Source organism: Gossypium raimondii, chromosome 11, assembly GCF_025698545.1.
Source record: "Gossypium raimondii isolate GPD5lz chromosome 11, ASM2569854v1, whole genome shotgun sequence".
NCBI classification, from domain to species: Eukaryota; Viridiplantae; Streptophyta; class Magnoliopsida; order Malvales; family Malvaceae; genus Gossypium; species Gossypium raimondii.
Window position 1 is genome coordinate 5,664,255 of NC_068575.1, and position 23,649 is coordinate 5,687,903.

Sequence of the window (23,649 nt, forward strand, 5' to 3'; positions counted from 1 at the left end):
GTAGGAGGATGTGAGTTCGAATACGCTGAAGCACATTATCCTCTTATTTGTGGGTTAAAGAGCAGATATGATCAGAATCTATAATAAAATTATTAAAAAAAATGATAGAGATTCCAAAGTATAATTTGAAATTAATTAAACAACAATATTAACAATAATATCTTCATGGAAACAATGCTTTAGTTTTTTTCCCATCTATGGTTAAATTCTACTATTAGTCCTTATACTTTAGAAAAGTTGTGAATTTAATCCTTATACTTTCATTTGTTCATTTTAGTCCTTGTATTTTCTAAAATTTAAAATTTCAATCCTCACCAAATAGTAACTATTAAATTCATTAAATTTTTCTATTTCTAAAATTTGATGCGACAAATGATCATCATATATGTAATGCCAATGTCACTTTATATTATTTCAACATATTACTCACTAAAAATCCAGTTAATGGATTAATAACTATCATTTGCATCAAGATTGAAATTTCAAAATTTGATGATTATAGGAACTTAGCAGAATCCAATTGAAGAAAATAGACTAAATCTATAATTGTATGCATAGTATAAAATTAATAATTAAATTTAAACAAACAAATTTAAATGCTATTGTTTGGGTGAAAACTAAAATTTTAAAAATATGTGTAATACATTTATAAAAACTTTCAAAGATATGTTATACTATCTTTACCATCTTCAAGTAAAAAAAAATTCCCATAGCACAAGCAATTTCAAAGAAGAAAAGTTCAACCAGTTTCCAACATTAGAACACCATATACATAAAACATGAACTTCCTTACAACAGACACAAATATCCAACAAACTGATGTTAAAATATGCCATAAATCTCTTTACTTTTCAAAATTTAGAATTTAATTAGTCTCTATACTTTTAATTCTAGGATGTAGTTCATTTACTTCTCAAAAACTTTCAGTCCAACTATTAACAGTGTTAAATGTTTTGGTTAAATTTATTGGTATGGCATTCAAATAAAATACTCACTCGATAGCCATGTAATTAAAAAATGACGTTATAATTAACCTGAATTTAACAAAAAAATTATCAGTGTTAATAATTGGACCTGAATTTTGAAATTTGAAAAGTAGAGAGACTATAATTTTAAAAATAAAAATACATGGACTAAATTTCAAATTTTCAAAGAGTACAAAGAGTTATGAAATATTTTAACAAAAAAAGTACCAAATTGCACAAATAGTATATTAATCCTATTCCCATTTAGTTCTAATCTCATGGGTATGCCTGAAACCACAATTAAGTACCAAAGTCCCATCCATTCTTCTTAAAGCAAACCTCTCCACCAACACATAACAATCAATTCTCCTCCACCCACCACCAATCTCCACCACTCTTTCAACCCTCTCAACCCCATCTACCCACCCCACCAACTCTTCCAACCACCTCATTCCCTCCAAAACCGCCAAACTCAACCCTAATTTCTCACCACCATATCTAAACCAAACAAACCCTTCATTATCCATTTCACTCCCTCTCAAAACTTCAACCCCAAACAAGAAATCAATTTCCCTTTTTATCTCAACATTCAATGTCATAACATCCCCTTTACTACTCCCATCATTCTCCCATGAACATATCTTTTCCCATAACTTTTCTAATGTCACTATGTAAAACAATGATTTCTCCATTTGAACCCTCATCATGCTACTTTCTTTAACGAACACGAATGGGGTATACCATTTCCCGATAATCATGTTTGTCCCGGAATCGAGTTCCGGGAGCTGTGACCGGATCGAGTCATCGAGCCCTCGAGCATTGTCTTGCAAGTGATGTACCCTCTTGTTTTCCACAAAAAGGGTGAATTTGAACCTTAGAAAAGTGGGGGGAAAACTGTGAGGAACAATGGGTTTTGCATAAAAACGACCAACATCATCACTGCAGATCCTGAACTGTTGGTATTGATCCCTATGATCAAAGGGTTTTGGTTCAATGTCTTGTATGATCCTTCTTGAGCAACAGTAACTCATATCATCTTCGGTTGAACACTTAACAGCTAACCTGGTTTTAGGGTTTTCATCAAATGATGAAAGTGTTTTTAATATTTCGATCATAATAAAAAGCCAAGCAATGCTACATTTATACTTGTTATAAAGCAAATTGCTGTAACGAGTTAATCGGGTATCAACTCAATTGGTAAAAGATAAAATACCCTCATTTTATAAGTAATTTGTATTATTTTAAGGGTGTTTTTATCTTTTATATAAAAATTTTTGGAATGAATGAATCAAACAAATTAACTGAATTATAATAAATATATTATATCTTCGAGTAGGGATGGCAAAAACCGAACCGCCCGATGGATTTCAAACCACTCCTTTCCAAATCGAGCAGATTTTTCTTTTGAAAAGTAGATGTGAGGTTGGGCGAGGTGGATTTTTCTTTTGGATAGTGGGTACGAAGCGATTATGATAATTGTTTACCCTCCAACCCGCTCCACTATATGAAATTACCATTTTATCATTGTATATATAAACTATTAAAAAGGTAAAAATGTACTAACCTAATATGGGAAAAAATTCATATATTTTCTATTTAAATAATTTTTTTTGAAGAATTATGGTTAGATATTTACTTGACTTTAAAAAAGATTGAAAATATTAAAGATAAGTAGTAAAAATTAAATCGAAGTGTAGCAGTATGGGGTGGGGATGGAAGAAAGGATTTTTTTGGTTAGATGCATGGAATTGGCTATCCATTGAGTTGGTAGTAATTTTTAAGATTATACATCCATAGTAGAGCGGGACGGGTGGTTGAGCAGAGCATGTCACGTTCGAATTTTGTAAAGAATACGAAGTATTTACTGAGATTCCGATCAAGCATGAATGTGATGCTTATCAACACAAACTCCCATCCACAAATGATAGTAACGTAACTAAAAAAAATTGAAATTGTAATGAACCTGAATTTAGCAAAATAGTCTTAAGAATTTTAACAATTGGACCTGAATTTTGAAATATGAAAAATAAAAAGATTAAATTCTAAATTCAGGAAGAGTACAGGGACTTTGACATATTTTAACCTTTCTTCTGAAGTTTCTTTAAAAATAATTGAATGAATCCAATTCTGAAATCAAATCCCCACTTTAAAAACAAGTAAAAAGAAAAGAAAAAGAGATTGTGGTCATTTACCCTTTGTATTTTCCATCAGCATGGATGACATGGTAGCGATTTGAAGACAAAGGTTGATGAAGAACAGGGATGAAGTAGAAATACTCTCCGAAATCCGAGTCTGTGTTGATAAGCATCGCGTTCGAAGGCAGTGGGAGGTTCTTTAATAATCCTTTCGCGTACCCGTTTTGGAAAAGCCCTCTTCCTTCATCTGCATCCGCCCCTTCTCGCCCTCTCAACACCATTATACCCGAGTGCGGCGCCGCCGCCGCCGAAAGCTCGACCGCATTCCTCCTATAATTTGAAAGAGCCCTTGTCACATGCATGTTCCCCTTTGTTTCCAGTTGCTACTTCTTAATTTGGACTTCGCTTATATATTGAAGTTGAAGCATAAGAGTCTAATTAAGTCCAGCCAACTACAAACAAAGAAAAAAGTTTGATTGAGCATTAAAATATTTAAATTTACTCGATCAATAGCTCAAGTTATTCAAAATTGAGTCGATGTCAATCAAATTGAGAAGTGAAATTATTATTTGGAGACAAATAGATGAGACCAAATATTTTGTCTTCAAGTAATTGGCTTTAAGTTTGATTGTTGAAATAATCAAACAAGAAATATTTATTTGGCAAAATATCCAAGGTTTTTGTTTCCTTAAACAATGGTAATGATTTCAAAATATTGTTTAATTAAGGGTTTGAATATTCTTTACCAATAAAAAGAGATTCGAATATTTTGTTAAATCGTCAAAATCAATGAGCTGTTTTTACTTGATATATTTGTTAATTACGTAACATAAATATAGATAAACCAAAGTTTATTAAATATAAATTATAGGGGTCACTCAACTATTAGTAAATTATTTTGGTCACACAATTATGAAAAGTTACAAAATGACATCCAATTATGTAATTTTATCCTTTTATCACCAGTTGACAAATGTAAAATGGAAACACTCAAAAATCAAATATAATTGGATAATAAAAAGATAAAATTAAATAATTAGATGACTATTTTGTAACTTTTTATACTTAAGTGACTACTAATATAGTTTACCCTAATTTATATCCAACGTTGCCATCAAAATTAATAATTACAAGCATTAGCAGAATAATTTAACTTAAATTAACTCACCCACACATAATTGGTATATATATAAGTAGTCTTATATATGCATATTGTATTATCTTGTATTTTTATATATATGTTAAAAGACTTGTGTTTATTAGACTTGTTCATAGGTCGGGTCACCCGGCCTGCCTGAAAAGTGGGAGCGTATGAACAAAAATATAGGCTCGAAAACTAGATTTGGGTAAAAAAAATAACCTTGTGTAAGCTTTTCTGGCTCGGGCCCGGCCCGGATGCCTTAACAAAGTATCATTACCTTTTACAAAAGTGTCAATACCCTGTTTAGTAAGGGTGAGCAAAATCCGATTCAATTCGAAAAATTAATAAAAAATTCAAATTTTGAATTAAATAATTGGAGTTATTTGAGTTAATCAAGTTATTATAAAAAATAAAATACAATCGTTAAATGTGTTTGATAATCATTTTAATTGTTTACTTGATATAAAATTTTAAACTAAAAGTATTGAATAAGATAAGTAGGTCGGTAGCTACTTATCACTTAATGTAGAAAAATTAAGTTGATTTTATTTTATTAAAAATCAAAATAAATTATTCTTTTTTAAAAAAATCAGATATTTCAATTACCATATTTATCTTTCATCCAAAACTATACAAAACAATATAAAATATTATCTAATTAGATTAAATTAAAATAAATAATCTTTTAAATATCAATATTTATTTTTATCAAACAACATAATTATATTCAGTACTTATTTTACTAATTTACCAAACAATTTTCTAATATAAATTCAACGCTTATAAAATGTAGCAATAAAAATTTAGTATTTAATTTTTCAGCACTTAAATTTATAGTTTATCAAACTTTGATGTTCTGCAATTTTAGAAAGTTTGATTTGATTCAATTTTATAAATCATAGACACCATTGTCGATGTAACACCATTTTATGTTTATATGTTGCATGCACAAATAATTATATTTATCAATTGTAAATAAATTTTTGATGTATTTGTTTTTTAAGGTGTACAACGGTAACAAAATCAAAGTTTCAAGTTTCCATTTATACCACAATTAAAGACTCATGTGAGCAATTGCACCAAATCAAAGGTGATGTACCACATTGCACATTGAACCAAATCTAACGTCCAATTCTGATTTCCATCCCCTACTTTACAAAATTGAAAAGTTAGCTCATCAACTTTAATTTGTCGGAATTTGATTATTGTACTTAGAAAAATAAGTAAGTTTCTAAACTTTAATTTATCAGAATTTTGTCATTACGGTTTATGAAAAATGAGAAGTTAGTACAATTAGGTAACACTATAAAATTTCTCAACAAATTGTTAGCTTGAAACCAACAATTTATATACAAGAAGTTAGCAAAAATTAGTAGTTCAAGTTTATGGATTTACCAACAATTGGACTAACTCGTATGAAGACCAAAATTTTAACAAATTAAAATAAACTGACCAAACTTCTTAATTTTCATAAAGCAAAGAAATCAAATTCAAAATGAGACCTAATTGCAAAAAACCATAATTTTGACTTCCTAATTTGAGATACAAAATCATAATTTAAAGTACAAAAGATAAATTTATTTTATCGGTCAAACCTAGAAATTGTAATAAACCATAAATTTTGAGCTAAAAACCTCACAGGTAAATATATATTTTGATACCTAAACTTGATTTTAAGGTTCAAATTAGTGTACTTAAGGTTTGTTTTATCCAATTAGGTACCTAAACTTTTTTTGGTCTAATTAGGTACCTGAAAATGGGTTTTTGATTCAAATAACTAAGTACTAATTTGGACCAAAAAGCCAAGTTTAGGTACCAATTTGAATTCTGAAGCTAAGTTCATGTACCAAAAATGTATATTTACCCCATATTAAATAGAGCCCTAAGTTTACGATTATTTTGGCCCATTATAACTTCCTCGTCCTTTTTTTTGTTTTGTCTATAGTATTAGGTGGGCGTTTGGTAAGGCGGCTACTCTCGTAGTTTCATATATCCACAATGGGCAATAAAGTAATTTAGACTCTCATTGAACCCTAAATTAGGGTTTCTCCTCTTCTTTCTTTTTTTCCCTATTTATAACCCGCGCTTCCTCGTCGTCATATCTCATCAGTCAATAAGCTCGCCTCGCTTTTCTCCGTCGCCAATTAGCTATTTGGTCACAAAGTTTTTTTTTTATTTCTGTTCTTCTATTTTTTGTAAACTTTCAATTTCGATTTCGGTTTTTTTTTTTTCAAACCATGAGGTTTAGATTTTGACATGAAAAATCAATGGAAATAGAGAGGGAGAAAGGCAATAAATTAGAGTCACTGTTGCGCTTCTAATCTAAATAGCGACTTCAGCGCTGTACGTTGCCGAAACGAATTTTTTGGGGACTGAGATTCTGGCATTTTGATTTCATTTCCTGTAATTTTTATGCATTCAGATGTCCCTACATTTTTCCAATTTTTTTTCAATTTAGATTGAGATGGATGTGATGATAATTTCCCCAGATGACCGAAGCTGAACATTCTGTGCGATTTTTTAGATCTCTAATTCGTTAGAGATTCCAAGCCAGAACTCTGATCCATCTTCATCTTTTCCAAATAATTTTTTTTAAAAAATTGTGTTAAATGGAACCTATTTGTTAATATGGAAGTGATGATTATTTCCCCAGATGATCGAAGCTGAACAAACTGTGCGATTTTTTTCTCTAATTCGTTAGAGATTCCAAGCCAGAACTCTGATCCATATTAATATTTTGTCATATTCTTTGATTTAAAAAATACAAAAATTCATGTAAAATATAAAAAAAATTAAAATTTTTTATGTGAAAAATTAATGATGGAGGCAAAGATGAAGAGCGCTTTTATAATTTCTGACACCTCTTGTATGAGAAAAGCTTTCTAAAAGCTTTTCTTTGAGCAGAGATAGCAACTCTCTGAGCCTTCCCAGTCTATTTTTTCAATTGTTTGGTTTTAATTTTATGTCAAATATTTTATTGCTAAATCAAAAGTAAATTTAATCGAAAAATTTCAACTTAATTTTTTGGTATATTTATAGTTTTTAAATTTATTTTTATATAAAAAATAATCTAAAAAATTAATATGAGTGAGGTGGGTTTAACTTTTTTTATCCAGGCAGAGTTTGAATAAAGTTTGATGCCCATTCTTTGGGCCAAGCCTTAGCCTAACTTTTTGCAGTAGGCCTGGTCCATGACTCTAGATACAAGTACATCTTTCACACAAATATATTCAATTTTTTAAAACGTTTTCCCTTTGAATAGTCATATTCAAATGTATATCAAAGACGAATAAAAAGAATTAAAAACCCGAGCTGAAATAAAGGAAAGATCATCTACTTTCACAATTGTTGTAGAGCACCATATAATTGCATCAAAGCTCACAAGCTAAAAAGTCTCAATCAACATAATGATGCATTAACTTTTTCTATTTTAGCCTCCTAATTTGGTTGTTTCATGTCTTTTTAATATGCTATACAAGTTTTGAATAAAGGACCAAGATGTTTCTTACAGTTACCATGATCCTATGGCACCCTGAGCTGGATTCTCGAATGTAGAGAATTCCCAGTAAGTCTTCAATGAATAGGGCTGGTGAATTGTCACACCTTCTTCTGTGATCTTAGCTATCTGCAAATTCGAATTTAAAATACACGAAACATCAATATAAACAAAGTTTTGCTTTGGATTGTTAAGGATCAAATACGAGCCGTTGTGTGAAATACATCAACCTAAAGTTACAACTAGTTGAACTATTGAATCTTCATTTCATTGCAAACACTGTTTTTACTAATAGTACCATGGAGGCTCCTGTACAGAATTGCATTTTCTCCCCTCTACTTTAAAAATGACAAATTAAACCCTATCAAAGAGCAAACTAGTCCCTTTGTTAACATTCCATTCATTTCTAATGTTAAAAATTAGCCTTTCTATGTCAGCCTGAGGTATATACTAGCATGCTATGTGTCACTATCTACTTATTCAGTTAGCCAATGGATGTAAATTTAAAATTTGCTATTTGATCTAATGTATAAAGACTAATTGGCCCATTTTTTGAGTAAAAGGAGGAAAAATGCAATTTAACTTAGTACAGGGGCCCCTATGGTACTTTTACCAATTGTTCTTCAACATTAGGATCTCCATATCATTTATAAATGTGTCGGAGATGTAGCATGGGTTAGAAGCTTTAATCCAAAAGATGGAGTTGGCATGTTAAAAGGAAAATATGAACCTGAAGTTTGTTAACGGCTGATCTATCACAATAAAGGAGAACACGCATGCATTTCTCCAGTAATTTAACACCATCTTCAAAGCTCAAGTTCTCGTGCCACTCTTGACGGAGGATTGGCTGTGCAAGGTGATTACCAAATCCGGTAGCAACATGATTGTCCTTGAAGTTTACACCAATCATACTGACCTGAAGAGTTGTAGTTATAAAATGGCAAGTTAAAGAACCTGAAACCGCAACTAGCTCACTTTGGAGAAAGATATAACTTCAAGCATACCGTTCCAAGATACTTGTTTCCGTTTTTAACTCCACCAAGTACAAGGGAGTTCCATAGTGGATTGAACTTGTTACGCCTGTTATACATAACTCGAGTCAAGTAATTGTGCACCTCTTTAGGCCCCAACGAGTTGCCATCGTCCCACATATTGTCATACAAGCTACATTAATCGATTTTATGTCAGAATTCAAATAACTAAAACGTCAACTACCATCAAAACCCAAATGAGAATTGTGGAGAAAAAAGTAATACTAAAGCTCATGAAAGAATAACCAAAATACAAGCATATCATTTCTTAATCGATACTTACATAAGCTCATTGAGATAACGCAAAATCTCTTGGAAATCACTGATTTCCCCACTTGCACCTAGAAGAGAGTGCTTGCCAATAGGCTTCATTCGTTCCACACTCTTGTACCGCATATGAACCTATCATTCAACAGAATCAAGGCATTAAACAGGTGTATTTGTTAGACAGTGAAATTGCTACGATCAAACAAAAATATACTAGTACTTGAAACGGCATACTTATAGATCAACCGAAGGAGGTGACAAAAGCCAAAAATGAAAATGAGCAAAGCATACATGGGCCAAATGATATAGGCAGAAATGTATTTTTCATTAGAAGTACATACTGGACATCACAGGTTTGAAGTAGTTCATCTAATAAAAGAAGAGTAAAGACTTGAATTTTAATGCAAAAGAGCATGAAGGTTCATTCCAACTCCGTGCCGTTTCTCTCTAAGATAATCTAGCATCTATGCGAAACTGCTTCAACCTCCGTTGCTTCAAGTCTTCATTTTCTTTAAGCACTTGTGTCTCATGCCCATTTCCGACACATATTTGGCCAAAGGTATGGGGATTGGGAATATGATCTCCAAGGACCCTCCAACAACAACGAAACTTAGAACAGAAAAAATTGAATATATTGTGTCAGACACATCCAACACTCGTTCAACAACATCCTTTCACATCAGTCAAGGCATTACCTTAACTGACAATTCTTAAGCTACTTACCAACACTCAGAATCAGCTAACCGGACCATCTATCCTATAAACAACATTATATACAGCATTAAAGGGTTGAAGAATATTAAGGAACATACAATAATCCACATTCATATCACAAATCCATAAACACAGGCAAAAATGGTAAAAGTACCATGAAGGCTCTTGTACTAAGAGTCAAATTACATTTTGCCCCCTTTGCTAAAAAAATTGGGCAAATTAGTCCTTGTCATTTGCTCAAAGAGTAAATCGGTCCTTTTTGTTAAAAATATCTATTTGTAATGCTAAAAACTGTGATACATGGCATATCATGTGTACCTCGTGCTGGTGTACAAGGACCAGTTTTTACAAGTAGATATGGATGAAATTTTTAATAGGGTACAACATGCAATCGTACAGGGGCCTCTACGGTACTTTTAACCCACAAAAAAACATAAGAAAAAGGCTTCAGATCAATGCTTCCTAAAGCTAACTGCCTAAACTCTATAGTCATTCACCTGCATACCATATTCAAAGAGCATAATCTACTTCCCTATAACATCAATGATTCAAACACATAAAAGAAACTGAACAATTCAGAAAAAAGATAAAGAGAGCAATGAAAGTGAATGAACTGACCTCCCATATCAGCAGCCATTAAAATCCGATCTTTGTACTTTAAAGCCACAACTGATGTTCCAGTCACATATGGGTACCTACACAATTTAAGTAAAAAAGAAGAAGGAAATTTTCAAATGCCCAATTACCAAAGAAAACCCTAGTTCAATTAAATCAGACGAAAGAACATACAGAGTCCTCTGGGAGTCAGATTGAGAACCGAGTAAGCTATTTTGAGGAAGTTTTAAAGCCATGAACCGCACAAGAAACAAATGGAAAAAAGGGGGTAAAGTAAATGTTTGATTGAATGAAAAGTGTGTTACATTAAAGATAATAAAAAAGGGTTTTTGAAGATAATTCAATGAAAAACTCACATTCATCCTGAATTAAGGGTTTGGATCGGTATATGAAAGAAAAACAGAGCTAAATTACGATGTGATTGATGCCTACAAAAATAATAGAAGTGAGCTTTGCTCTTAATCTTGATCAAAACGGGTCCTGCTCCAATATCTATCGGATTAAAACCCGGGTCTTTTCCCTCGCATTATTTCTCCACATTAATTTGACCTTAATTAAGAAGATGAGATGATGACGTGGTTTTTAAGGTTTTTAACATTTTTGCTACCTCATCATTTAAAAGTTCAAAATATTTTATATATTATTAAAATATTAAAATAGGCTTAATATATAAATTAATCTCTGAATTTAACAATTTTTCTTACATTAAAATTTTTCAAACCATATTAGTTTCTAAGGTTAGTATCCGTTGGTCCTTAAATTAACACCGATTTTTTAGAATTTATCGATGTGAACAAGCATGGAACTAACATGTGGAGAAATAATGAAACAAGTAGTAAATTGATCTTTAATTATTCTTAAAAAATTAAAAACCTTACAACTTTGAAAGAAATTTAAAATTTGTTAAAACTATAAAACTATATAAATTATAAATCTTAAAAAAGAATATATATATATATAGTGAAAATAAATAAATTTGGTTAAATTTTTAGTAAATTACAAGATATTGTAAAAATATAAATTAAAAAAAAACTTTAAAGATTAAAGAAACAAAAATTGACCGGTTGATGTGGTCAATTCCCTATTAGTGTTGGTCAATGCTGGTCAAGCCCGATTAACTTTGGTCAACGCCTCGTCAATTTTTCATTTTTCATTTTTTTAACTTTCTAAAAATGATTTTTATATTATTTAATTTTATTTTTATATATTCCTAGATTTTTAAAAAAATATTATTTTTATTTTTTAAAGTTGAATATTTAAAGAGTAAGCTTTTAAATGTTAAATTTTAACTTAATTCATATATATATATATATATATTAAATTTTTGAATTTTATAATTTATAATATCTCTTAAAATTTTAAAATTTTCTGATTTTAAATTTTTAAAATTTTTTAGCAAATTCTTCATAAACAAATTGTGTTAGTGTAGGGACCAATCTATGTAATAGATGTAAATCTTAGGGACCACTATGATATAAAACATTATACTTATAAAAAATATTTTTAAAAATTTTAAGTGATGACATGACACATTAATAGAATCTAGGTGTAGGGATTAAATTGGAAAAAAAACTGCCATGTTCTAAGAGTTATAACAACCAAAAAAAAAGTTCAAGGATCAAAGTGAGAAAAGTTGCCAAGCTTATGGACTAAATATTACTTTATCCCTTTTTAAATGCAATTAATTTTAGTTTACATAATTTACTATGTATTAGCTTTAGGTAGTTATCTCTAGATTAATTTCGATTTTGTCTAATTTTTTATTTACTATGTATTGTATATTTATTTTGTATACTAATAAAACTCTGAAAATTTTACAATAATAGTTATAATTTTATATCATTAATTAATCAAATTAACTGCACAGCCAATATTCATTAATTTTACAATTTAATTTTTATACACTAATTTGATCAATTTTAGTTTTTATACTTTTAAAATTTTAAAATTTCAGTTTTGACTCAAAATAATAGTACTTAATCTTATTTGATTAAATTCTACTATTAGTCATGTCCTATGGATAAGTCGTGGATTTACTGCATGTTTTTCAATTAAATTATTTTCAGTGCTTATATTTTTGAAATTTAAAATTAAAATCTTCACTAAAAATTAATAATTAAATCTATTAATTGACATTAAAATCTACTAATAGTCTTGTTAAAATCTTTCAGTTACTCAATTATAAAATTATCAAAAACATCCTGAAAAAAAAGTACTGCATGCTTTAGTAAATTCATAATAAATAACTAAATTATTATAAAAATTACACACTATTCATGTAATCCTTTTACAAACACCCAAAGATATGATCTTTGACAATTTTTTCTTTTTCTCTTTAATTTCATATTTTCTTCTAAACATTTTATGAATTCCTTTAAACTTACATTTCATTTTGAATAAGCAAACAATATAAGATATGTTGTAATGGATGTTATGTGTGTTTTTTTTTTTTAAATTTCTAACTTAAATTGAAGACAGCCATAACATTTTAAAATTCAATCTAGAGATTTCTTAATCTCAATTTGGTGAAGATTGATATGGTGAAATAAGTCAAGAAAAGAATCAAATTACTTTGAAAGACATAGGCAACTACTTTTGGGTGGGCATAGGAGGGTTGAGATTGGAATTTTTTAAAAATCCGACATTGAATTGACTTGGTCCGAATCATGAATATCTCTAATTAAAAATTATACAATATAAAAAATAAATATTGGGTTCGTGCCTAAACACTCTATTGCTTGGATGGCAATCTTAAACAAACTTCTCACTGGCGATAGATTGTTTAGTGATGGTATGAGTTTTGATCGTCGTTGTCTGTTGTGCTCTGATGCTTTTGAGTTTTGAAATCAAATTGTTTTTAGTGTTTCTATTCTAGAGGTTTGTGGCAACTTGTTCTGGGTTTATGTGGCATAGGAAGTCTGTTGGTACGTGGCTTCAAGAAATTAACTAGGTAATTTCCTGTTTGAAATGTAAATAATTCCTTGTCTATCTGCTCAAGCTGGTATAGAGAATGCAATTGTGTATTTTATTTGGTGTGAAAGGAATAGTAGGCTATTTGGGAATTCTTCTAATTATGTTGAAGTTTTGTTGAAAAAAGTTACAAATGTACATTTTGGTCTTAGTGATAGATGTCTCACTGATTTAGACCCTGTCAATAACTGATTATGTTTGCAAGGAGTTCGAGAAATGCATAGGATAGGCTTCTGGTTTTGGTTGATGTAATCTGTTATATTTTTTGGTTTTGTATAAGTTCTTATTGTACAATTATAATTTGGTGGTTGTGGATTATTGAATTATTGAGTTATAATAAAAGAAACCCAAAAAACACACAATTTTGAACTTAACCTATCTATATATATTCTTCTTAATTAAAGAAAAAAAAAACCCTAAAACACCATGAAGTCACTATACATTCAAATGCATATCCCATATGCATTTCAATCCGAATCCTTCATAACTCAGTCATTCATCAAAACTCGGAATCTGTCAATTTTTTATCCAACTCTTTGCCCTCAATGATTCGAAGCACATAATGTATTCCATTAGCTACATCATAGACCATCAATCCAATCCTACCACCCATATAACCTCCCAAATGGCTTCCCACAAGATAACCAAACTTCCCAAGCACTTGTTCACCGAAAAATCCCCCACCGTAGGCACCAAGCAATGTTCCTTTGCCCCTAAAAAACCCTTCCGACATAGTCCCACCATAGTAAACAACTTCGAAAAAGTCCCAACCGGACGAAATGATCGGACCCGTTACGCGCTCAGCCTTTTGCGTAGCCAGCTTGGCCGCTTTTTTCCCGGCCTTTGTGGCTTGTTTTGCCGCCTCCTTGGAGGACAGGCCTTGTGACATCGCGTCTTGTAACGCCTTCTGCATTGCTAAGTTCTTTGATTTCTCGACATGAGCGGCTCGGATGTTGTAGACATAAAGTTTAACACCTTCTTTCACTGCGCAAGCTATGGAACCAACTCCCATATCAAAGCAATCCCACAATGAAAATTGCCCTGTTTGGGATAATACCACTTTCTCTTCCCCAGCCAGTTTCCTGCACTTATCAGCTATAACATGAAAGAAATGAAAAAGAAAATTTTTTAAAACCATACATAGTAAGTACCTACATACATAGGTAAAAGTACCATAGAGCCCCTATATTAGGAGTTGGATTATATTTTACCCATTTTATCAAAAAATGGATAAATTTATCCCAATACAATAGATCAAAGAGCAAGCCGGTCCTTTCTATTAAAAATTTCATCAATTTTTACTGTTAAAAATTGACGTGGTTGATGAAACAACTAGACAATTACCTAGTGCATGTCATGTTGACATATAAAGGTAAATTTTTAACAATGAAAATGAAAGTTTTTAACATAAGACTAATTTGCTATTTGATCTAAAGTACACGAATTAATTTACTCATTTTTTAAGTAAATGAGCACAATTTAGTCTGACTTATAATACAAAAGCCTCCACAATACTTTTACCTATCTCTATACATAACTAACATTGAGCAAAATATGCACGTAAAAGCTAAGAAAAAGAAGCTAGATAAAGTAAATTCAAACAAGGATGAAAGTTTTTTGCTAGCTCATGATGCTTCTTCAACTTGATTTTTATGTATATATACTCGCTCAAAATCGAATTTTATTCGATACTTTAGCTTTCTATTTCGACCATAACTCTTAAAAGATTTATCTAATCCCAATCCCATGACTATTCATATGAAAATTTACATAATGTTTTATATTATATTAGCTTTTACAAAATTAATCCCATTTATATGTTACAAAAATATAAAAAGTGACATTTTAATAAATATATCTAAGCGAAACAGAAATTAATTCTAAAAATTTTAATAAAAAACTCGACCTTGGTTCAAACTCAATTTTTAAAAACAAAAAATCACCCTATATGGCTGGGGTGGATGGAATCTCGATAACTTGAAAGGGTTTTTGTCGGGTTTGTATTTCACACGAGTATATTAAAACTTTTATAAATTATTTCATATATTTTTGAAAGATTCTATACACATTCTCATGTTTGAATGTGCTGAATCCAAATATGTACTTCAAAATAAAAAATCGAAATAACTCTAAACAGATATACCAATTTGATCCATAAAAGATAACAAAGAAGAGAGAACAATCAAGAACATTAAATTTTACAAACTTGAAATTAACTTGGAGATTTAAATTCCAACATTTACGACTTCTTTTATTTTCCAGACCAAATGCAAAAACGAGGACGTTTTGAGGTTGTTACCTGTCTTACTGAGAAGGGTGAGTCCAAGGATGAAGAGCAGCAGCTGAACTCTTTTTTTGTTGAGATCCATTGGCAACAGTTAAAAAATGACAGAAAAAAAATTGGCTAATCCTATTTACTACTATTTTTGTTACTCCTAATTTGAAGGATCAAGGAGGAAGAAGACCAGATCTATGGCTGCCACGTCTACTCAATTATTAAGCTAAGCAACTGATGGAATTTATCCAACAACATTTTTTGCAGAAATTTATTTTCATTGAAAATTATTGAAATACAACAAAACCTATTCATACATAATCAAAACACACTTTGATCCAATCTCCAGTAAATTATACCAACTTTAGAGACATGTTTTTTTCCCGTCAAACTACATACCCATAGTAGCCCAAGACACATACAGCTTTCGACCAACATGGTCCAACTTTCGATAGTATGCATGCCTCCAAGACCTGATGAAAAACAAGGGAGCCACTACACCCCAAAATCCCATTACAAAGCCGAGAACTATGCTGACATAAAGCCAATTCACTTTACTTCCTTCCCTGCTACTTCCATTATTTGCAACGTCAATTGGAATACCTTTTGAGGTGCAGTTCTTAGTGAGAGTAGGTCCACAAAGATGATTGCCCACGTAAGACAAGTTTTCAAAGCTTTAAAGCTGAGTGCTTGTTGGGATTTGTCCTGTCAAGTTGTTGTGGGACACATTGAAATGATTCAAGAAATTCAAATTGGAGAAACTTGGAGGGATTTCACCATTTAGTCGATTCATGGACAAATCAAGAGATTCCATTAACTCTATGTTGCCAATGCTGTCTGGTATATTTCCTGTTAGGAGATTCCCTGAAAAATTTAAAGACAATAGTCCAACGAGACTACCAATTTCTTTGGGGATCTCTCCTGTGAGACTGTTATCTGAAAGGTCCATGCTCGTAACAAGTCCTAGTGTGCTACCATATTCATCCTCTCGTCCTTTCAACACCAATAATGCGTTCAAAAAAAAGGAGTCAGCATTTACATACTTCACAAAAACAAAATTATTGGTTTTGTTTGTTGTGGCCATTGCACTTAAATTATTGAAACATTTTGGAATAACTCCAGAAATGTTGTTGTGGGCAAGGTCCAAGTTTTGAAGAAATTGAAGATCACAAATTTTATGAGGAATATGTCCATCAAAGTTATTTGATCGAAGGCTTAGAGTCACAAGGTTTGAGAGCTTATCACCAATCCATGCTGGTACACTTCCACTGAAATGATTTTCACTAAGATCAAACATAATGAAATTTGGAGAATTTTGCAATGTGGATGGCAATTCTCCAAACATGGTATTGTTTCGAAGGTTTAGCATTATAAAATTTAGATGCCATAAAGAAGGTGGGATTTTGCCGGTCAAATTGTTGCTTCCCAAATTTAAAAGGCCTAAAACCTGCCAATGATTCCAACAGTCTGGAATATCTCCTGAGATAAGATTTTTATCAATGTAAAGAATTTCCATAAATTCCCCACTTGATGAATTACAAACTAATTCAAAAAGAGATCCCGAAAATGAATTATTTGATAAAATTAGAAATCGTAAACTTGGGAATACTCTTGGCAATGGGCCTATGAATCGGTTTGAACTCAAATCAACAAAGCTGCTCACATTCAAATATGAAATCTCTCCTCTAAGTTGATTCGAGGAAAGGTTTAAATATTCAAATGGAGTGGGAAGGTTCAAAAACCAAGTGGGCATGACATCTGAAATTCCTGCATAGGAGATATCCAAATAAGACAATTTATTTTGGAATTTTAGCCACTGGGGAAACTTTGGGCCAAGATGCCAGTGACCCAATTCGATACTTTCACATTGAAATGGGGGAATCCAGCTTGAGTTTGATTCAAATCTAAGCCGATTGTGTGATGCTGCTAGAGTTGTCAATCTCGTGAGATTAGAAAAATGGGTTTCTGATACAACGCCTTCTAATAGATTATACCCACAATCCAGAGTTTCCAAACTTTCTAGTCGTCCAAAAGATAGAGGAAATGTACCATTAAATTGATTTTCTGAAACATCAAATACCTCCAAAGATGACAACTGCCCTATAGACAAGGGAATTTGGCCGTTTAATTGATTTTTTGAAACATCAAACCACTTCAGAGATGATAACTCCCCTATAGACAATGGAATTTGACCATTTAATTGATTTTCTGAAACATCAAACTCCTCCAAAGATGACAACTGCCCTATAGACAATGGAATTTGACCATTTAATTGATTTTCTGAAACATCAAACAACTTCAGAGATGATAACTCCCCTATAGACAATGGAATTTGACCATTTAATTGATTTACCGAAAGATCAAGCTGAGTAACAGAGCTCAAGTTTCCAATGGCACTCGAGATTGTTCCTTGTAACTGGTTATAGCCAAGACTAAGGAACTGAAGACGGTTTAAACTGTACAAGGAGTTGGGTATGGATGAATTGAGATGATTCCCACTAAGATCAAGAACTTCAAGAAACGAGATGTTCCGAAAGTAATCTGGAATTGGGCCTTCCAAAGAATTGACACTAAGATCAATGGACACAAGACCATGAAGACTAAATATCCACTTAGGTACTGAAGATAAGCTGTTCCAAGAAAGATCAAGAACAACCAGTGATTTTGTAGAATTAACACTGGTCGGAGATGGATCATTGTCTAAACTACATTTTGACAAGTGCAACTCTAACAAAGAAGGAAGTTTGAATGTTACCTGTACCCAATCAGTTGCTTTATGAAGATCCGCATAACTCAAATCAAGGTACTGCAAGGAAGAAAGTCCAGAAACCCATTGAAGACTTTTTGATTTGAGATCATTACCTCGAAGATCAAGATACTGCAACTTTGAAAGATTCCCCAGGTTATGAGGAATTGCTCCCTGGAATCCTGCTCGAGAGAGGTTAAGATGGGTTAAACTCCCCAGCATACCCAAAAATATCGGGATATGTATGCTGCTAAAATCGTTATTGCTCAAGTCCAGCGAACTGAGATGCTTCAACTCCAACAGTGAAGGATTTATTTTGCCTCCTAGGGCTGAAGGTGAAAAAGGGGGAGAAGCCAAGTGCAGTTGGTTGACGTGGCCTGTTGAGTTATGGCAGACGACACCAGTCCATTCACAGCAATCCCCACCTTCAACCCATGACGATAGCCTGTTTGAAGGATCAATAAGATGATTCTTGAATTTCAAAAGAGCTTCTCTCTCACTCTGAATGCAAAGTAGGTTGGAATTGGCATGACAAATGGTAAAACAGATAGCGGGAATGAGAAGAAGAAAAGGGAATAAGGAAATAGGAAGAGGAGTAGTCATGGTTGCAATTGCCATGGCTCACAACTCCAAATATATAGACTAAGCTTTAGCTAAAACACAAATACATGAAGCGCAAGGAAGTTTCTTCCAACAAAATGCATTAAATTGGAAATTTAATTATCCACAAAAGGTTATAAAGTCGAGTCAAACAGAAGTCTATGAAGAACTTAGGCAGAATGTTGAGAACTCCAAGGTTTTTTTTTTTAAGAACTTAAGCAGAATGATTTTTAAAAATTTTTTTTTGACTTAAGGGCATAAAACGACGTCGTTTTAGCTGGTGCTCTGAATCCCCAAAACGGCATCGTTTCGGATCAAACTCGAGAACCGAACCGACCGACTCCAGGATCCGCGTGTTTTCGCAACAATGGAATATTTTCGCTTCTGGCCCTTCAACCGTTTTGATTTGCTTCAATTCAGTCCTAATTTCACTATTTTTTATTTTTAAAGATTTTACCCTTTAATTTCATCCCGCATTCTATTTAGTCCTCGATTCACCGACTTCCTGGAGAAGGGACGCGTGTCTGAAATCGGAATAATTTCTTATTTGGTCCTCGTTTGTTGCCGCGCTTTTCTTTTTGGTTTTTTATATTTTTTACTTTATTTTAATTTATCCTTTAAATTTGGTTTGAATTATGATTAAGCCCCTAAATCAATTTAGCTTATTTATTTATTCAATTTTCTTATTTGGCTTGTTTTATTTTTATTTTTTTCCCTTATTATTATTACTTATTTATTTTTTATTTTTATGTACTTTCAAAACTTAGATTATTATTATTATTATTACTATTATTATTAGCATTATTATTATTATTAGTTTTATTGTTATTTTATTACTATTAACATTATTATATAAATTATTATTGAATGTTATTGCTATCATTTTTTCTTATTAATATTATGAATATTATTATTGATATAATAATAATAATAATAATTATTATTATTATTTTCATTACCAATATTATTATATTTCTCGTATACTTATTATTATTACCCTGTTGTTAAATTAATTAGTTTTTACATCATTACTTTTACTTTGTATTTTTATTTTATTTACCTAAATACTCTAAATACATTTAATTTTTATATTCCTCTATTTACTCATTTTCTTTTATATAATTTTAAAACTTTAGATTATTAATTGTTGTTTATTAATCATCATTATTGATATTGTTATTCCTAAATTATTTTATACCACATTTATTTATTTAATATTAGATCTTTAATTCCAAATTGATAATTTGTTATATTTTTTTCGTCTTTATTTTCGACTTGTTTATTTTATTCCGTATTCGTTCTATATGTTATTGTTCATATTAATGTATTTATATTTGTTCTGTTATGCATATTGGCGACGTAATTTATTTTTATTACAACATCGCGTTACATTTTACCTGATATGTCAAAAAATTTGTTTTAAGCAAGTAAAACCTCGTATTTTGATTTGATAAGGTCGTATCCTAACTTATGGGGTTTTGGTTTTCTTGATAAATTCAAATACACGAATATTTTCAAACATAAGTTTTTTTAGACGATCTCGGGAATTAACAAAAGATCTTGTCCTACCTTACTGGACATGATTTCTTTTTTTAAACCCAAGATAGTCGAAAATCTTTCAAATAAGTAAACTTTTCGGTGTTTATTCTCATATCGGGACATTGTGTCCTAATTTATGGGACGTAATTCTCTTTCCCGATTAACATAAAAGATGCCTCTTTCTCAAAAATTCTCGGCATTTCAACAAGGGATTGTATTTTGAATCTCTTCAAAGTTTCCAATTCTCGACACTAAGACATTAATTAATCAATTAGGTACCAATTTTGGGCGTTACGAGGGTGCTAATCCTTCCTCGTACGTAATCGACTCCCGAACCCGTTTTTCTGAATTTTGTGGACCAAATTCGTTGTTTTAATAAAATCAAATCATTTATTAAAAAGTAATCACTTTTCGAGGTGACCTGATCACACATCATCAAAAAAGATTGGTGGCGACTCTCGTGTTCATTTTCGTTTTCAAAATTCAAGTCGACCCCTTTTATCAAAAAAATGGTTTCGACAAATATAACAAAATATCTCAACATGAGGTTATTATTCAAATCTAGTAGACGTATAGAATTTTGGCTTAGCTGCATATAACGAATTATAAAGGTTGAAGCTTTTGCCCTTGCCCATGCCTTAACCATGCCATACATCCATTCTTATTTATATATGTTCATTCCTCTTTAGATATTTGTGGATGTCGGTGATAGTTGCCATAGATCCATTGTTGAGAAAATGGTGAAAGGCATGTAGCTGGTTTCTCCTTTTTGAGTTAGAGAGAGAAGAGAAAGGGCAAAAAAGTGTGTTGGATTAATTATAGAGAAGTCCTTAAGTTTTTGTCAAAAGTAAAAAAAGAAGAAGAAGCTATGTGTCATCATTTAATTGGTGAGAAACTAATTCAAAAAGATAATGTTCACACACATTGGACCCATATTTCCCAAAAGGAAAAAGAACATTTAATGGATAGGCTGTTGGAAATTTGGTTAAAAGGAAAGTTTCTAGTTAATTGCATTTAGAATTTGGTGCCCCATATTTTGACAATATACACCTTATCTGTTTGGGGATTATGAAAACAACAAAAACATAAAACCATCAAAGGAAAGAACTTATATTAATAATTAAATATATAAAATCACAGATGTAATATGAATTTCATTTGAAGAAATAATTTCCATTTCCATTTTAATTTTTTCCAACAAAAATCGAGCTTTCGAAGAAGAAGAGACATAAAGTTGACAGCATATGGAGTAAATCTCACCCCGTGATATGACCAGCAATTTGGAAAGGAGAAAAAAATTATATATAGCAAATTTAATAGAATATTTTAATGGTGTTAATAATTGAATATGGTTTTTAAATTTAAAATGTATAGGGACATATGTTCGAGTTTTACTTTGGGTATGGAGCAACTTTAAAACTCGTGATCAGTATTTACTCTCTTAATGAGTCATAATCTGAATCCAGTGCCCTCCATCAAACTACATACCCATCAAACTATATTTAACACTTTTCCATTTTCATTGTCTTTTGCCCATTAACAACCACTTGGTGTCCATCTTCTTTATCACAATCCAATGCCCTCCAACTTATAATCTGAATAATTAGATGCTTTAAAAATAGTGCCATGTTCTTCAACTTCCTCTAATTACCTATAATCCATCTCTGTTTCTTTCTATTTTGTTCCCTGAATTTCCATTTTGCTTCTTTCTCATAGTTTCATCATGCCTGTCATTGGAGAGACAGCTCTTTCTGGGTTTTTGAAGCTGCTGGTGCACAAATCACTCAACTCTGCACTCGACTTTGTTGCTGATCACAAGCAAGTCGACCAACAGCTGAAGCAGTGGCAGTCCATATTACTTGATATCCAAGTTTCCCCATGGTTAAATTTTCAAAAGAATTTATCTGTTTTAGATATCAATTTGGGTCAACAGCACACGTCCACCAACTGCACTTGGCCGCTCCTCTTTCACCTTACGAGATATCCAAAATTTCTGCATCAGAAATATCTAAAACAGATAAATTCTTTTGGTCAAATTATAATATTAAAATTTCTAAATTAAAAATATTCTAAATTTATATACTCTTTTGTATATTTAAAATATAAATCCTTATATATTTTTTAAATTTATATTTAATTATTAACACCATTAAAATTCTCCTATTAAATATACTACACTATTTTTTATTCATGGTGAATGTGGTATGATGGATGGACTTACATTGGTGTTTTTCATGCATTGGGGTTGGGTTTTACACTTTCTTCTATTCAATAATTATTTTAAGACTGCATTACCCACGTTTTAAGAGTGCATTATTCACGTGAATTATTTTCCATCTCTCCATTTCTTCCACCCACTATCCTTTTCAACATTTTGCATATTTAAAATCAATTTCTTAGTTTTAATAAATTATTGATTAAAAGGATTTATTTTGAATCTCTTCAAAGTTTCCATTTAAAAACTAAGACATTAATTAATACAATTAGGTTAACCATTTTCAGTTGTCCTTAAATTTTTTATAAGTCCGATTCGAACCCTTTTCTAATTTTGTGGACCAAATTTTTTTAAATAAAATCAAATCATTTATTAAAATAATCACTTTTCGATTGACTGATCACAATCATCAAAAAGATTGGTGGCGACTCTAGTTCATTTTGTTTAAAATTCAAGTCGACCTTTTATCAAAAAAATGGTTTCACAAATATAACAAAATATCTCAACATGAGGTTATTATTCAAATCTAGTAGACGTATAGAATTTTGGCTTAGCTGCATATAACGAATTATAAAGGTTGAAGCTTTTGCCCTTGCCCATGCCTTAACCATGCCATACATCCATTCTTATTTATATATGTTCATTCCTCTTTAGATATTTGTGGATGTCGGTGATAGTTGCCATAGATCCATTGTTGAGAAAATGGTGAAAGGCATGTAGCTGGTTTCTCCTCTTTGAGTTAGAGGGGAAAGGTTGCCAAAAAGTGTTTGGATTAATTATAGAAAGTCCTTAAGTTTTGTCAAAAGTAAAAAAAGTGAAGAAGCTATGTGTCATCATTTAATTGGTGAGAAACTAATTCAAAAGATAATGTTCACAACATTGGACCCATATTTCCCAAAAGGAAAAAGAACATTTAATGGATAGGCTGTTGGAAATTTGG

At 31.3% G+C, this 23,649-nt stretch overlaps 5 protein-coding genes and 3 non-coding genes across 8 annotated transcripts in view; 3 read left to right on the plus strand and 5 right to left on the minus strand.

Moving 5' to 3' along the window:
* The window catches only part of LOC105761397 (receptor-like protein EIX2), a 105,746-nt gene extending 87,234 nt beyond the window's left edge, over positions 1 to 18,512 (minus strand). Inside the window, exon 1 of the mRNA XM_052623893.1 lies at positions 18,365 to 18,512. The gene's annotated coding sequence lies outside the window, so the exon portion shown is untranslated. The remainder of the gene's footprint in view (positions 1 to 18,364) is intronic.
* Positions 1,081 to 3,489, minus strand: LOC105801644 (uncharacterized). Its single transcript, XM_012632857.2, has 2 exons — positions 3,158 to 3,489; positions 1,081 to 2,027 (listed from the first exon to the last, which is right to left on the minus strand). Exons 1-2 carry the CDS (start codon positions 3,460 to 3,462, stop codon positions 1,220 to 1,222), a joined length of 1,113 nt encoding a protein of 370 aa, XP_012488311.1. The 5' UTR covers positions 3,463 to 3,489; the 3' UTR covers positions 1,081 to 1,219.
* LOC128035167 (small nucleolar RNA Z103) lies at positions 6,706 to 6,808 on the plus strand. Its single transcript, XR_008191568.1, has one exon. It is a non-coding gene; the product is annotated as a small nucleolar RNA Z103 (small nucleolar RNA).
* Positions 6,870 to 6,969, plus strand: LOC128035166 (small nucleolar RNA Z103). The gene has a single exon (XR_008191567.1). It is a non-coding gene; the product is annotated as a small nucleolar RNA Z103 (small nucleolar RNA).
* Positions 7,067 to 7,165, plus strand: LOC128035173 (small nucleolar RNA snoR1). The gene has a single exon (XR_008191574.1). It is a non-coding gene; the product is annotated as a small nucleolar RNA snoR1 (small nucleolar RNA).
* Positions 7,555 to 10,807, minus strand: LOC105801355 (proteasome subunit beta type-4). Its single transcript, XM_052623539.1, has 8 exons — positions 10,539 to 10,807; positions 10,368 to 10,444; positions 10,278 to 10,281; positions 9,780 to 9,792; positions 9,052 to 9,170; positions 8,742 to 8,901; positions 8,468 to 8,653; positions 7,555 to 7,866 (listed from the first exon to the last, which is right to left on the minus strand). Exons 1-8 carry the CDS (start codon positions 10,724 to 10,726, stop codon positions 7,753 to 7,755), a joined length of 861 nt encoding a protein of 286 aa, XP_052479499.1. The 5' UTR covers positions 10,727 to 10,807; the 3' UTR covers positions 7,555 to 7,752.
* Positions 13,697 to 15,789, minus strand: LOC105761402 (uncharacterized). The gene is made up of 2 exons (XM_012579201.2): positions 15,634 to 15,789; positions 13,697 to 14,429 (listed from the first exon to the last, which is right to left on the minus strand). Exons 1-2 carry the CDS (start codon positions 15,701 to 15,703, stop codon positions 13,834 to 13,836), a joined length of 666 nt encoding a protein of 221 aa, XP_012434655.1. The 5' UTR covers positions 15,704 to 15,789; the 3' UTR covers positions 13,697 to 13,833.
* On the minus strand, positions 16,286 to 18,973 carry LOC105801356 (receptor-like protein EIX2). Its single transcript, XM_012632670.2, has one exon. It carries the CDS (start codon positions 18,971 to 18,973, stop codon positions 16,286 to 16,288), a length of 2,688 nt encoding a protein of 895 aa, XP_012488124.1.
* Between the last annotated feature and the right edge of the window lie 4,676 nt (positions 18,974 to 23,649).

Bases quoted from the DNA above. Each gene is read 5' to 3' on its own strand.
- LOC105801644 (XM_012632857.2), bottom strand. From the start codon at position 3,462: ATGCATGTGACAAGGGCTCTTTCAAATTATAGGAGGAATGCGGTCGAG. The intron at 2,028-3,157 runs GTAAATGACCAC...CCCTAAAACCAG, and splicing joins GCTGATGGAAAATACAAAGG to GTTAGCTGTTAAGTGTTCAA.
- LOC105801355 (XM_052623539.1), bottom strand. From the start codon at position 10,726: ATGAATGTGAGTTTTTCATTGAATTATCTTCAAAAACCCTTTTTTATT. The intron at 8,654-8,741 runs GTATGCTTGAAG...ACAACTCTTCAG, and splicing joins GAAACAAGTATCTTGGAACG to GTCAGTATGATTGGTGTAAA. The intron at 7,867-8,467 runs GTTCATATTTTC...TCGAATTTGCAG, and splicing joins CAGCCGTTAACAAACTTCAG to ATAGCTAAGATCACAGAAGA.
- LOC105761402 (XM_012579201.2), bottom strand. From the start codon at position 15,703: ATGGATCTCAACAAAAAAAGAGTTCAGCTGCTGCTCTTCATCCTTGGA. The intron at 14,430-15,633 runs GTAACAACCTCA...TTCATGTTATAG, and splicing joins CACCCTTCTCAGTAAGACAG to CTGATAAGTGCAGGAAACTG.
- LOC105801356 (XM_012632670.2), bottom strand. From the start codon at position 18,973: ATGGCAATTGCAACCATGACTACTCCTCTTCCTATTTCCTTATTCCCT.